The 13837-nt window shown below is 46.9% G+C and overlaps 6 protein-coding genes across 10 annotated transcripts; 3 read left to right on the top strand and 3 right to left on the bottom strand.

The window, feature by feature from the left end:
* Window positions 1-868: 868 nt before the first annotated feature.
* Window positions 869-2834, bottom strand: LOC131876875 (p21-activated protein kinase-interacting protein 1-like). Its single transcript, XM_059222385.1, has 2 exons — window positions 2520-2834; window positions 869-1897 (listed from the first exon to the last, which is right to left on the bottom strand). The coding sequence occupies exons 1-2, from the start codon at window positions 2758-2760 to the stop codon at window positions 915-917; spliced, it is 1224 nt and encodes a 407-aa protein (XP_059078368.1). The 5' UTR covers window positions 2761-2834; the 3' UTR covers window positions 869-914.
* A 1311-nt stretch (window positions 2835-4145) lies between these two features.
* Window positions 4146-6748, top strand: LOC131876876 (ethanolamine kinase 2-like). 4 transcript variants are annotated; one of them, XM_059222386.1, is made up of 2 exons: window positions 4146-4311; window positions 5402-6748. In XM_059222386.1, the coding sequence occupies exon 2, from the start codon at window positions 5525-5527 to the stop codon at window positions 6602-6604; it is 1080 nt and encodes a 359-aa protein (XP_059078369.1). In that variant the 5' UTR covers window positions 4146-4311; window positions 5402-5524; the 3' UTR covers window positions 6605-6748. The 4 variants fall into 4 exon arrangements, with proteins under 4 accessions (XP_059078369.1, XP_059078370.1, XP_059078372.1 ...); XM_059222387.1 differs by having other exon boundaries at window positions 4146-4307; XM_059222389.1 differs by lacking the exon at window positions 4146-4311 and adding an exon at window positions 4666-4684.
* Window positions 4886-7890, top strand: LOC131876883 (ras-related protein Rab-28-like). Of its 2 annotated transcripts, XM_059222404.1 has the most exons (4): window positions 4886-5064; window positions 6947-7142; window positions 7217-7572; window positions 7655-7890. In XM_059222404.1, exons 2-4 carry the CDS (start codon window positions 6948-6950, stop codon window positions 7779-7781), a joined length of 678 nt encoding a protein of 225 aa, XP_059078387.1. In that variant the 5' UTR covers window positions 4886-5064; window position 6947; the 3' UTR covers window positions 7782-7890. The 2 variants fall into 2 exon arrangements, with proteins under 2 accessions (XP_059078387.1, XP_059078388.1); XM_059222405.1 differs by lacking the exon at window positions 4886-5064 and having other exon boundaries at window positions 6810-7142.
* Window positions 7891-8023: 133 nt separating this feature from the next.
* Window positions 8024-11711, top strand: LOC131876878 (2-oxoglutarate and iron-dependent oxygenase JMJD4-like). The gene is made up of 2 exons (XM_059222391.1): window positions 8024-8955; window positions 9092-11711. The coding sequence occupies exons 1-2, from the start codon at window positions 8158-8160 to the stop codon at window positions 9269-9271; spliced, it is 978 nt and encodes a 325-aa protein (XP_059078374.1). The 5' UTR covers window positions 8024-8157; the 3' UTR covers window positions 9272-11711.
* LOC131876874 (zinc finger protein 24-like) lies at window positions 9318-10816 on the bottom strand. Its single transcript, XM_059222384.1, has one exon. The coding sequence runs from the start codon at window positions 10814-10816 to the stop codon at window positions 9503-9505; it is 1314 nt and encodes a 437-aa protein (XP_059078367.1). The 3' UTR covers window positions 9318-9502.
* Window positions 11712-11875: 164 nt separating the features above from the next.
* On the bottom strand, window positions 11876-12929 carry LOC131876882 (transmembrane protein 114-like). Its single transcript, XM_059222403.1, has one exon. It carries the CDS (start codon window positions 12801-12803, stop codon window positions 12084-12086), a length of 720 nt encoding a protein of 239 aa, XP_059078386.1. The 5' UTR covers window positions 12804-12929; the 3' UTR covers window positions 11876-12083.
* Window positions 12930-13837: the final 908 nt, after the last annotated feature.

The following is a 13837-nucleotide window of genomic DNA, read 5'->3' on the forward strand; positions in this document are numbered from 1 at the left end:
TGAATGTGGGTGACATGATTGCGCCTATACGTAAACAAGGTAAATCGGACACCTCTGGAGGTCAGCCTAAACTCAGGCTTGTTCCTTGCCTTTCAGTTAAGTGTTTCCACCACATGGATGAAAACTTTAACTTGAGCCCCATTTTAACCTCTTCAAAATTTCGTTCTTAAAAATGTGGTCGAACAACTTACTCAAACCCGTTTAATGAAGCGTGCTGGACGAGAGCAATTGCTTGACAAGGAGTCATATTAGGGGTTTCTACTCTGAATTTGGACGAGCCGTCAACGATTCAAATTTGCACCATAGTTGTCCTAAGTAGCTTGACTACGAATGAAACAGTTTTTCCACCAGCGACATCTGAGACGAAAACATGCGATCGCAACGCCCTTGATCGATCTATATATGAAGTTATCTATGGCTATGATCCTCAAATCTTCAGTTGAAAGAGGTGGCTTGCTTCGTTGGATATATCACAATTCATAATCGACTAATCAACATGGATCAGGCCACTCGGATGTAAACTTGATCGCTCCAGATCCATAGATCACGAGGTCAAAATTCATTTGAAAATTGACCTCCCATTTTCACGATTATTAAAGACATTACGAATTCGGTTACTTCAAAAACATTGAGAGGAGAGGTAGCTAGATGGTTGGGTGTTCACTCTGGACCCCTCGTCAAAAACAGAGCAGATGCTCACATCCATGCCTTGATCTCAAGAAGAACCATCAATCCTTTGCTTAAATCGGACAAAAACTCCAATCACCTAAAAAATGATGTAACACTTTCTCACTACCGTCTGTTAACCTGAGCATTAATGCTTGACGGAATTGAATACGTTCTATCGAATGAAATTGAAGTCAGAAAGTCTTCTGTGCCATAGGATTGTGTATTTGTATGACTTTTGGACATAACTACATTTTCTTGGGCTGACGTTGGCGAAGAGTTCGAGGCTCCAGTACCTTCTTCGCCTTTTCACTTAAACGAACCCGTTTGGCCATCACCTTGTCCTCCAAATTCTCAGCCGCGGCCTCAATTTCGACCACGGTCGATTGCTTCGGTTTCAGCCCTTTCTTGGTCGGCGGCTTCTTTCGCTTTTTATTGCCTTTCTTGGCACTGCCAACATTTTCACCCTCATCATCCGGGACAGTGATCACCTCCCCATTGGCGGGCGGACTCGCCATCAATTTGGTGGGTTCTTTGATCTCCGGCGTTTTATGCACCACTAGGCACGTGATGCGACATTTGGCGTCATGCGACACATCCATATCGAATTTGAAATGGTCTGGCGAGGGGCGGGAGCCACGCCAGATTTTGATCAATCCATCGTTGGAGGCGGTAACCAAAGCGAACTCTTTATCATCATCGTACTGTCCAGGCTCCAAATGGAGACAACGGACCCGTCGTTCGTGGGCGGCAAACTCGTGAAGTAACCGTTGACGACTGATGGAGTGTACACCTACGTTAGGCCCATCGCCCGCCGCAATAATCGTGTCTTCGTCCAAGAACACGACCGCATTGGCCCGACCTTTGACCGGGGCGGCGTAGATCACGCTGGCCGTGCCCACGTCGTACACGTCCACGTGTTGGTAGAAGCCTACGGCGTAGAATTTCCCGCTCGGCGACCAACGTACAAAGTCTGCGGCTTCTTTCACATTGGTCACGTAGGCTGAGCGACCCTTGATCAGGTTCCACGTGATCAGCTTTTGGTCTTGACCCACTGAGAGGGCCAATTTCCCGGAAGGATGGACCGAGATGTCAGTGACGGTGCCCTGGTGTTTCAAGAGCGTCTTCTCCACCGACCAGGTGTTGGCCTTGAGGATACAGATCTTGTGGTCCTCGGAGCCGGTAAACAAGTATTTGCCATTCTCATGAAACACTGCGCACGAAATGGTACCTAAAGATGGAGCAGACATATGGTGAAATTGTAAAATGATGAAATCGGTCAGAAAATGACGTTCACGGTGGCTGAGATTTGAAAAGATATTTCTTATATAGATTGAGTCATTCAATCCCACTTATCTTCGCTCATTCGGACCCATCATGTTTTATTCTTGTTGGACTTATATAACTAGTATAAGCAACGGGATGGACACACCAACTAACTAGATAGACTCACTAAGCTAACTTTGCGCTACTACAATAGTGTGACCTTTCGGCTCATCCAACTCTTTAAAGTTCGTCATGCCAGTGTTGGAACAGATTTTGAACACAACCAAGGACATTGTGGGCCAATGTCATATCAATTTCTGTTGTTCTATGATCAAGTTTCCCGTATCAGATGTCGGGTGCAAACATATAGCCAACTGAAAGCCATATCCTGGAACAAGTACTGCATGCCAAGATGGTCGTCCCATCATTAGCGGACTTCCAAAACCGTCCAGCTCCAATCCAAGCAGGGCTAGGGTTATGTCATTGAAAAGCAGTGAAGTCTCTCTTTCCTACCCATAAACCCCCTCCCATCCACCCACCCACCCACCCACCCATGCTAACAGCCAGATACCCGCGCTTCAACTCACCATCGTGGTGTTGTAAGGTGCCGTGCTCATCACGTTTCCTTAGATTGAATATCTTGACATTCTCATCGGACCCGCCGGACACCAGATACTTGCCGCCGGCCGCCAAAGCCTTGACGGAGCCCGCGTGAGCGTGGTTGGAGAAGTTGGCCACGAGACCACGACTATTTTCGTCCACACTGAAGCCCAAGACAAATTCTTCGTAACATCCTAAGAGGATTTCTCGATCCCGTAGTAACTCCATGCTGCTCAAGTCTTTTTCCCTTGCCTAGCTAGGCTTGAGTTGATCAATTGACATGTGGTTTTCAACAACATCTGTGTTTGTCAACAACTTCGGAATCAGGGCTGCCAAGTTACCATGACACAAATTGCCAGTTCTGCACAATATACAGCATACGCAGGCGGAGACCCAGTGGGCACGGAATAACCTAGGGCCGTTTGGCCCAGTCCAGCCACTCGAGCAAAAATATCACTTAACGTTCAATCAAACTACTATGTTTCAAGTAGTTCATACTCATTCGTTCGAAGCCACCACTACTTTGGCTCGTACTAGGTTTATCCACGGACTTCTAGAGATGTGGACTGCGAACGGAAGCCAAACTTTTGTGCCGTCTAAACCGTTCTTCCTATTCCTAATGAGGATACATACGACCAGAAGATCTGATTGAAAAGACATGGTCAAAGTTATGTAGTATTTACTACATAAAATTCAAATTTTCGCCCTGCTCTGGTTCAGCTACATAAGCTTTTGACAACATAATTTTGATTTGATGCACTTTACAAGTCAATGACATTAAAATGAGCTACCTTTAATTGAAGAGACCTACGTTTCTTATTCAATTACTTTAATTCGAAAAATGGCTCAAAGCTGCTGTGACCAAGAGCAAGCCAATTTCGCAGGAAGCTTGTTCACAGTTCATATTTTTTGAAGTCCGTGGTTTATCGCAGGACAAAAGTCAAACATCTCGTTTCAGGTTGAATATCTCCATCCTCTACTACAATGGCAAAGAAGCAGCTAAAATAGTAATAGTATTTTCAGATAAACCCAAAAACAACGAATAATTTGTCAAATCAAAGCAAAAGTGGCATAAACTTTGAAGAAAAGTCGCGAGAAACTTGTTTCTAACTCACTAAGTCTTCATGAACTGGTTTTCAAGAGTATTCAACTTGATGGCTTGAAAGTTAAAACTCAGGACTGTTGACAGATTTGCGTGATTTTTAAGTCCATGCATATGAAATGATACATGTTTTTTATCATTTGACAGCTTTCATATTTTTCTTCATGATCTTAGGCAAAATCTGACCTGTATGTAAAGGTCTGCAGATTTGAAACTCAAAAAAAAACATATTTAGCCCAACACAATTGATTAATTTGACCATCTTATCCAAATTTACCTATGTTTTCTGAAAAGTGGCACATGAACTTGTTCGAGTTACACGTCACTTGCCAAGTAACAAATCAATCCTTTTGGGGTCTAAAATCTGATCTGCTAGTTTTCTGCACCCCTAGACAAATAAATATTTACGGTCATTCAATCCAAGGTTGGCCAGCGCTCTGGCGAAGGTTGTTGCGCCATCAGGTGGAATAGCGGGAACAGTCCAAGAGCATCGCTCTCTAGCAGGCCTGATCACCACGTTCACAGTTCACAGACTCAGAGACACTGACCTCCTTCTGACTTAGCAGTCTGTCTAAGTCGATCCATGATCCAGTCTCAAGTGTCGACATGCGGGAAGGTGGTGTTTGAAAATCATCGTCACTATCCCACGTCTCTCTCCGAACGCTCCGCATACGTATGTATGTTCATATATATATATACATATATAACCATATATGCATACATCCAGTCAGTCAAGGTAGTCTGTATTCCTCAACATGCTTGAATAGTATACATGCATGTTGTATGCTTATGATTCTGTAAGCATCACCCATGAATTAGCTTGATCCGGCCGGAACCTCTCTGGATGGAGGCGTTAGGTCAGTCTGGGGACTAGCTAGTAGCTATTATATCCGGTCAGATCGCTGGTCGTTCAGTTAATACTCGAACAAGTGTGAATTGGAGTACTAGTTGTAGACCTTGAGACAGCAGGTACAAGAAGGTCGGTCCCCTATCCCGTTCCCCAGAAGGATCGTAAGGATGGAGAGGATCGAGCCCAGGAAAGTAGGCCAGGTGGGTAGGTGGGTAGGTGGGTGGGTGGGTAGATAGCAGAGGAAAGGCCTCGTCGCCCTCACCTTCCCACTGACTCTTTTTTACAAGACGGGACAAGAGCGGGAAAAGGGCGGGACAAAAGTGAGACGGACGACGATCGGGCTTTTTCGCTCTCTGAGTTCCTTCAGGGTCTGAAAGTCAAAATCCGGGAGGGAACCTCCACAACATGTTGGACAAGACGGCGGGGAGGGACGTTGGATGTGTCTGACTGCTTGACTGTGCCTACACGTACGTAATACGGACGTGAAGACACAGGGATACCCATTCAAAGAAATAGGAACTAGACTTCTTTAGACAACGGGATTGTCAAGAGCTCTGAACAACTCGTGGGGGGTGATCAGGTCAGTCATGTAATTCGGGATGGGGCGGTAGTAGCCAATTCAAAATGTAGACAAACGAGTTCCAAACGGACTCTTTGACACTACATATGTAGAGCTCGTTGGTTCAGTTTCATTCCCATTGCTTGTACATTTGCATCCAGCTAGCTTCATTGATTTTCTTGTTCGTCTCGCTTCGCCCTCCTCGTCGTCGAAAATCCCTCACCATTCCAAAGAGGGCAAGTTTATTTATATATATATATTTTCACCGTTCACTAGGGTACTAGCTGCGCCTGGGATTTTCACTGACACGTTCCGTTTGATTCTGGTTTCATTTGGCTTTCATTTGGTTTTTTTCCAGCACCCATTTTCGTTCACACTCATTCACTCACCGACCGCACCCGCTTCTTGCTTGCTTCCCCCGCCATTGTCAGTTGGCGCCACTCGTTCGCCGTGAATTGATGCCGGATTCCCATCTTCGATCATGAGTCCGAACGCCGACTTGAGGGGTCGAGCCATCACACAATTGCCCGACTTTGTGGTGGATTTCCAATCCGAGGAGTCTCTTCATGTCGGAGCCAAGGCTTTGGTGAGTCAACTCAAACCCGAATGGCCTCTGGATGAGCTTCGGATCAAGAAATTCTCCGAGGGCATCACCAATGTGCTCGTGGGCGTCTACCGGGTGCCCAATAAGCGTGATATGATCATGGTGCGGTGTTACGGGAATCACACGGAGACCATGATCGATCGTCAGGCGGAAATCCGGAACATGCTGGCTTTCTACGATGCTGGATGCGGTGCCCGACTCTACGGCACGTTTGCCAACGGCGTGGCCTATGCATTCATCACCGGCACCATGCTCACCACCGAGCTGGTAGTCCAGCCCAAAGTCAATCAGCTCGTTTTAGAGATGATGGCCCGCATGCATCACTTCAATGATCATCAAGATCCCGCCGAGCGGCAGCCTTGTCTTTGGAAGTTGATGCGCACCTTTTGGCGCTTGGTCCCGGATCAATACGACGATCCCAAGAAGGCTCGCCGGTTCCAAGAACTCGGCTTGTTTTCCCGGAGCGAGCTGAAGCGTGAAATTGACGTGTTCGAAGCTCTTCTGGGGGATTGCGACTCGCCCGTGGTGTTCTGTCACAATGATCTCCTCCTGGGCAACGTCATTCTCAGCGAAGACCAATCTCAGGTTCGCTTCATTGATTACGAGTATGGGGACAACAACTATCAGGCTTATGATATTGCCAATCATTTCACGGAATACGTCGGAGTTGGCGATCATCTGGACTACCAACGGCTGTACCCTAAAGAGCCGGAACAAAAGGATTGGATCAAACGCTATCTCCAGGCTTATCATGCCACTGCTGAGATTTCAGAGGACTATGTTCATCGGACTTACGTTTTGGTGAACAAGTTCTCTCTCTTGGCCAACTTCACGTGGGCCATGTGGTCGTTGGTTCAAGCCCAATTGTCTTCGATCGACTTTGACTATTTCGACTATGCCAAACAACGCTTTGACGAGTTCAAGCGCCAGAAACCCGTGTTTCTGGCTTTAGAATGAGCCGCAAATCGGCCAACAAGAGCGTTTCACCACAAGTGCATTTACAAATCTTTTAAACTTTTATACCAAGTATATTATATACTTTAGCATCACATCTTTATCTTTTGTTAGCTCTTTGTCAATAAATTCTATCTTATGATACTACTTCATCGAATCGAGAAATGGGGCGTTTACTTTGGTCGGATCGCAAACACTTACAACACAGCGGGATTTTTTTTGGGTTTGCAGTCTCTAAGAGACGTCTTTTTATGTTTCTTATCCCTCTCAATTGTTTGCAACTAAATTTGCATGCTCTTAGCTCACGTTGGGTCGAGTTGATATCATATGGAGACTTTTCTACAGGATGTCTGACTCCGAGGATGAGGCCGTGGAACGGCAATTCAAAATTGTTCTGGTGGGCGATCCGGCAGTGGGAAAAACCGCCTTAGCCAACAAATACGCGCAAGAAAGTTTCAGCAAGAAATACACGCCCACAGTGGGTGTGGAGTTCTATCTCAAGCGAATCATGTTGCCGGGCAGCAAGCCGGCAGCATTAAAAGTAAGTCGACGTACATCAATCTACCTCCTATGCTGTCTGACAACTTGAAGGAAGCGACCTTCTCATTCCAACAGATTTGGGACGTTGGAGGAGCTGCCATGGAAGGAACCATGATCGACAAATACATTTTCGGGGCCCACGCCGTTCTTCTGGTGTACGATGTGAGCAATTTCAACAGCTTCGAGAACTTGGACGGCTGGCTTAAGCAATGCAAACGTTGCATCGGATCCAGTGAGGATCGTCCATTGCCATGTTCTTTCGCCTTGATAGCCAACAAAATCGATTTGGAGCACAAGCGATCTGTGAAATCCGAGCGTCACCATCGTTTCGCACAAGAAAACGCCCTCCTCACCTACGCGGTTTCGTCCAAATCTGGAGAGGGCGTGAATCTTTGCTTTCAAAAGATTGTGGCCGAACTCATGGGCATCAAGTAAGAAGGGCAGGCTTGCCAATGGATTGGCTCATTTTTCGATGCAATCTTTCCTCTGAATCCATCATCACTATGCTTGCAGATTGTCACGAGCCGATCAGGAGCAACAACATCAGGTGGTGAAAGCGGAAGTGATGATCCCCAGACAGGACCGAATCATTGCCAATTCCAATGGAACAGTCAAAACTGCGGTGTGCGCCCTGCAATAAATGTCGTTCTACGTTAATTAGCCCCAAGTCATACCAAACACCAATAATAATGAGCATATGTATTAGATTCTGACAAAACTTGCATCAATGAGACCCAATGTAGCGACTACATCATGCCCTGGCATTTACTTCTCCTCAAGTGAGTGTCCTTCTAACCTCGCCCATGTATGTATGTACGTAAGTAGTAGGCCTGTCTGTGGCCGATAGCTTCGCAAAAGGTTATGGAAAAAGGCTTCTGGTCATGGTCAGATTAAGGCGCGCCAAAGTATTGACGTTATTCGCTTGTCCTTGATGCGTTGGAACCAAGTCGCGGAGGGAAAAGATGAGAGGAAAAAAATCGAGGTCCTTCTGAGGATCTTAGTTCAGTAGCGCCGAAATGTCCGTCAAGAATGGTGGACCTGATACCTTCACTCCCAAAGAGACCAAAGAGACCAATCTGGCTATGAATGAGGAGGCCATGAGTTTTGTGCTCATCCGACTTCAAATCTCAGTGAAAAGCGCCATTTTGTTGGGAATGTTAATCGGATCGGTTATGCTACGCTGGGAACTGTGGGATTCCGCTTTGAAACATGGGGAAATCGCTATCCGTGGTTACGAATACGACTCGGATCGGGATTGCGTGAGGGTGTACAAGAGGAACGGTCAATTCGATTATTGTCGGCCTTTGGTCAATTGTCGCATGTGCGAGAATGTCACCCACATTCACGAGGTTCCCAACGACGACATGGATCCCGAGCTATTCGAGAAAGAGTACGCGTTCACGGGTCAGCCCTTGATAGTGCGTAATGTCACGCAAGATTGGAAGGCCATGAGTGCGTTCGATTTCACGTTCTTTAGGGATATCTATGACCGACTGAACAGTCCGGTTTTGTACAACACCGAACCGGATTGCCAGTTCTTCTCCTGGGATTTCAGCGAGTTTTCCAGCATGGACGAGGTATTCAGCATGCCGCGGGGTCGCTACCAAATGAAGGGGACGTACACGCCTTGGTATATTGGGTGGGCCGATTGCGACCCCCAAGCTCGGGCCATTCTGCGCGATTATTACGAGACACCCTGGTTTATTGCCAAAGAATCGGAATCCGGTCGCCGAGACTGGTTTTTTATGGGAACACCTGGATTTGGAGCCCCTTTTCACATCGATAACGTGGTGCACGCCTCTTGGCAGGCCCAAGTGAGTTTAACCAATACTGCCAATGTCACTACCGTTTACATTGTTAGTTAATAATGTTGGGTGGGTACTGAATACTGATACGTATGTTTACGGACAAATGTAACCGCAAAAGCTTTTCTATGAATTCTCCACCCAGATTCGAGGACGAAAATTGTGGCAACTCCAGCCTCCGCCTGAATGCAGTCGGATTTGCCCTGGACCCATGGAGACCGTTTTGGAGGCTGGAGACGTGATCGTAGTCAACACCAATTGGTGGTTCCATGCCACCAGCGTTCTGGATGGCCTGTCTATTACCATAACCAACGAGTACACTTGAATGACCCGGGATCAACCTTGTACGACGAATCACCACAGGGGAGGAGGACGTTTCCAGTACATTTTATATTTCATGGTTTAGCCTTTGAGATGAATGACATTGAAAAGAAGAGAGAGTTAGAGAGAGAGAGAGAGAGCTTTGCTTTGCTGTACGTACGTGCGTACTTTGTGCTTGTTTGTGTTGGTCTGAAACCCTTACTCGTGAATGTATTCGTGGGCTAGCTAGTTACTACTATTGAACCAAATGACCCATCATCTGCCCCCCAGGATGGTTACTGGGCTCGTTAGGATTGTTTTGAGCCTGTCCGATGATGGCCGAGACATCTTGGTCTTTGTGGGTTTTGGCGTGCTTGGTCAAGTGATCGGACCGAGAAAAGGCTTTATGACAAACTTGACACCAATAGCGCTTCTCGCCCGTGTGAATTCGGACGTGTCGAGTTAACTGATCGGATCGGTAGAAGCGTTTGTCACAATGGGTGCACCCGAAGGGCAACACGTCACTATGAGAGTTTAAATGCGACTTCAAGTGGCTCGTCTTGGTATATTCCTTGCCGCACCCTTGGAAATGGCATTTATGGCGGGCTGGACGGACGCCGGGCGGGGCACTTTCGCAATTGGGGCATGAGCACGCCGACTTATTCGCCGGCGAAGATGACGGGCCAGATGATTTGGGAGCCACGGGTTTGAGTTTGGACAGATCCGGGGGCAAGATGTGCATCGACCCGTCCGAGTTTTCCTCGGGATGCCCCATGAAGGTGCCGCCCGACTCTTTGGACACGTCATCTAGCTCCAGTTTCATGGAGTCCACCGAGGCCACGGGCTGGGACGAGCTGTCGTTATCGTGGTCGTGGTGTCCCGTCTCGTCATCCCCCCATTGAAGATCGACGTTGATGGGCGTATGCGTTTCGTCATCCTCCCCCTCCCCTGGCAAGTGTTCCTCAAACTCCTGGGCAAAAGTCTTGTCCACTTGTAGGATCACATCCATGGCGGTCAGGGCGGGATTGGCCGCCACTTGGGTCTTGATTCTGGGATCGTGCCGCATGAGCAGCAAGGACACGGCATCTTGAGGCGAGAACTGGTCAAAGTTGCAGGCTTTACTCAAGTGCCACAAGCGACGCACCCACAGCTGGGAACTCTCGCCGGAGAGCGGGTGTCCGTGCTCAAAGAAGAACCGATACCGGTTCAACTGAACGGCTTGCCGATCGGCGAACATCGAGCCCACGAAATTGACCAGGAGCTCAAAGTCGGCTGAACCACTGTCGAAGCCGTACTCGGATAATTTTTCGCGCATCTTGAACCCGCAGAGGAGCAGGAACAACGACGCCTTCGCGGCGGTCCCTTGAATCGCGTGCAATTGGCACAGGTCGTTGAAGGTCTGCACGTAGCAAGACCAACTGCGGTGCAGGTCGTGGCTGCCCGTGCCCGTACCGGACTCGGGATCAAATTCAGGCATGAACTGTCGGAATGAGCCGAGCCAAGCGTCTTCCTGAGGTTTTCCGATTTGACCATTATTCCCCAGGCCATGATGGCCATCCGAACCATTCATTTTGACGATTTCCAATCCCTCTGCGGCCACTGAATCTCTTCTGAATCGGACAGTTTTAACCCTAAACCGGGGCGGGTCACTTCTTATTATTCACGGATTGATGATTGATGATTGATGAGTTGATGAATTGGATCAAGTAATTTCTTAGCATTCCGCCTGGATTGATTCCAACATGCTTGATCGGAGGTTAGCAATGATGGCTGGGGCATTAGCGATGGTGGACTTGGGAGTGGACACCCTATCTAACGGATATTTGTTTTCACTCCTCCATGGCTTCATTATCTACAATGGTCCCTGGAAAATAATCGTCCCTGGATGAAAGAACGATAGCGCGCGAATCCAGCCAGATGCGGTGAGTGAGTGAGTGGGTCGCCTGCCTAGTTGGACTCCTCCTACTCCTCCTACTCCTACTCCTCCTCCTCTCGTACTGCCGTCTGCCCAACAGCCACACCCACTGATCTGCCCACATTCATCCACAAGAGGAGGAGAAGAAGGAGGAGTAGGGAGAAGAAGAAGAAGAAAAGAAGGGGAAGAAGTAGACTACAACAACAGTAACCATCTAAGGAGATTCCGGCAGAGGGCGCGCCCCGCGCAACATAACAACCTCTTCAAGACTTAGAATGATGGGACTTACGCCATCTAGGAATTGGAAAGTCCTCGAAATACCCCAATAAAGTTCTACATACAGAGAGAGCTAGTTCTAGTAAAGCATCACCTTGATGAAATTTTATGTACCTTACCATCTGATGGCTAAGAGTCAACCTCTTGTTTCGAACCCTCTGACCGTCCATCTCTTTTGATTGATTGCCTTGCCTTGCCACTCCTGGCATTCCACATTCTTTTTCGGAAATACATTGACGTGTTATTGTTTTCTGACTCTAACCGCAGATCTCTACCTCCAGATCTCATCTATCTCTAGATCTCTACTTCTAGATATCTGCATTTACATTTCTAGCTCTAGATTTCTACTTCTAGATCTCTGCATCTACATCCCTACCTTGAGAATATGCTTGATATTCATTCTGCGCCCTTCGTTTGTAACTGACACGCATAACCTGGTTAAAGTTGGAAAATATTTCAAAAGTTATATTCATAGCCTAAAGTTTCATTTGACATCTCTGATGTTCGTCGAAATCGTAGTCGGCACTTTAGCGGTCGTTACAGGCATTATAAAAGGGCAACAAAGTTCACGGAGGTTTGCATTTCGGGGGGCTTTCCGATGTCATATTATGGATACTTTATTGACTTGGGGCTTTGTGCGTAAATTTCAAGAGAGGGCCGTTTCAAAATCATACGGTAGAGTTTTACGTTTTCGAGATCCGGCAAAAAATGCGATGCACGACAAGACGAATATAATCAAGACGATCCATCCCAAAAGGTAGGAATAGCCAAACATGACCACCATCTGATCGTCTTCGTGATCGTGAATAATTCGGTGCGTATCAGTCTTGACCATCTCAAACAAGGCGATCATACAAACGCCCGTGATAAGATGCAAGCAGCCCGCAATCCGCTTGAACGTGTACCGGGGATGAATGAGCGAATACACGGAAAACACCAAGGCCAGAATAATCAGGAGAATGGTCATGATGCATAGGCACAACTCAGCCCGCATTAAATCGGCCACTGCCGAGTGGCCCGTGAGGTCGTGGAACTCGCATTCCGAGAAATCCGAAGCATACCGCGTGCTTCGAAAGACGGAACATTTCGTCCACAGACCGGAATGGCTCCACAGAAACATGCGATCGTGCGCGGGATAGGAAGCCAAGGCCTGTGCTTCACCTTGTTCAGCCATCGTGAGGGTGGAATTACTGTTGATGGCGATGATCCAGTAGTCGGTGGAGATGGCAATAAACCAAGTGAGCACGCCTAGTCCAGTCATGCCCGTGACGAACTTGAGTAAACGCCGCTCATAAAGCACCTCCTCCAGTGTCTCATGATAATGCTTGCCTTCTTTAGGCTTCCGCCGCATAATGGGTTCATTCATGGTCACATTCACTCGAATTCAAACATCACCACAATATCCATGAAAACCCTGTCTGGCTAAACTTTAACCTGTTTCAATCCAGTCGCTCAGAGAGCTTTACCAATGGACTGCCAAACTTCAGCTGATTCAATCCACATGAACTTAGGCCTGGCGACATGCAGGTTCAGTACAAAGAAGTACACATACGTATGCACGTAGACACACCGTGGATGGAACCGAGACATGAGCACTGCCTGCGATATTCGCCGAATCCTGAACACAGTTTCGGAAGTCCAACAGGTAGAATAAACCAAAGCAGTACGCATGGCTTAGGTTAGTTTTCAGGATTGATCTTTTAGCCCTTAGAGACATCTTCTGCCAAAATGATTTGTTTTCCAGATATAACTGAAAGTTTGAGTGGAGGATTTTCTTTGGGACTTTTCCTGATGGGCACTTTTTTGGTGATGAATTTTTAATCCTTTCAACTAAGTTGGAATTTTGAAAGGCTTTTTCGTTCGCTTTGGAATGGTATTGGCTTACTTCCCACCGAAAAGATTGAGTGATTACCTTTTCCGACCGGCATGCCAACAAGAATGGCAAAAAAATATTCATTTGTCCTTTAGGGTTTGGTTTGTCACGGGCTTTTTTAAACGCTACAGGTAATGTAATGACTAGAGGTCGGAAAGATGATATTTTAGGTCAAACAAATTTTTCACCTATTTTGGTCATTTTTGGGCGAAAAAAATCTATTTCATGAACATTAACTATAAAATGCCCTAAAGCCGAGGATTTTGGGGGAAAATGAAGGGTTTTGGTCATTTTTAGGTGAAAATTAGGAGAGATACAGGGTGGGTGTTAATATATTCGGTGCAATGTTTGTCCCCGCTCAAAGATTTGTTTGACATTAAACTTCAAGCCTTCATTAAGAGGAAGTGTTGGGCATACACATTAAAGTCATGCACATACGGTAATGTTATACTGCCTTGGTCTAATTTTAACATCAAGGCGAGTGGTAACCCTACCATTGTTTGCCACCAAAACAATGTCCAAAAATG

Source organism: Tigriopus californicus, chromosome 2 (genome assembly GCF_007210705.1).
Source record: "Tigriopus californicus strain San Diego chromosome 2, Tcal_SD_v2.1, whole genome shotgun sequence".
NCBI lineage: Eukaryota > Metazoa > Arthropoda > Copepoda > Harpacticoida > Harpacticidae > Tigriopus > Tigriopus californicus.

What these genes read in the sequence shown, in the direction of transcription:
- LOC131876876 (XM_059222386.1), top strand. Translation starts at nt 5,525, where the DNA reads ATGAGTCCGAACGCCGACTTGAGGGGTCGAGCCATCACACAATTGCCC.
- LOC131876875 (XM_059222385.1), bottom strand. Translation starts at nt 2,760, where the DNA reads ATGGAGTTACTACGGGATCGAGAAATCCTCTTAGGATGTTACGAAGAA. An exon ending in CACCTTACAACACCACGATG is followed by an intron (nt 1,898 to 2,519) that starts GTGAGTTGAAGC and finishes CTCCATCTTTAG; the next exon opens with GTACCATTTCGTGCGCAGTG.
- LOC131876882 (XM_059222403.1), bottom strand. Translation starts at nt 12,803, where the DNA reads ATGAATGAACCCATTATGCGGCGGAAGCCTAAAGAAGGCAAGCATTAT.
- LOC131876878 (XM_059222391.1), top strand. Translation starts at nt 8,158, where the DNA reads ATGTCCGTCAAGAATGGTGGACCTGATACCTTCACTCCCAAAGAGACC. An exon ending in ACGCCTCTTGGCAGGCCCAA is followed by an intron (nt 8,956 to 9,091) that starts GTGAGTTTAACC and finishes TTCTCCACCCAG; the next exon opens with ATTCGAGGACGAAAATTGTG.
- LOC131876883 (XM_059222404.1), top strand. Translation starts at nt 6,948, where the DNA reads ATGTCTGACTCCGAGGATGAGGCCGTGGAACGGCAATTCAAAATTGTT. An exon ending in GCAAGCCGGCAGCATTAAAA is followed by an intron (nt 7,143 to 7,216) that starts GTAAGTCGACGT and finishes TCATTCCAACAG; the next exon opens with ATTTGGGACGTTGGAGGAGC. An exon ending in GCCGAACTCATGGGCATCAA is followed by an intron (nt 7,573 to 7,654) that starts GTAAGAAGGGCA and finishes CTATGCTTGCAG; the next exon opens with ATTGTCACGAGCCGATCAGG.
- LOC131876874 (XM_059222384.1), bottom strand. Translation starts at nt 10,816, where the DNA reads ATGAATGGTTCGGATGGCCATCATGGCCTGGGGAATAATGGTCAAATC.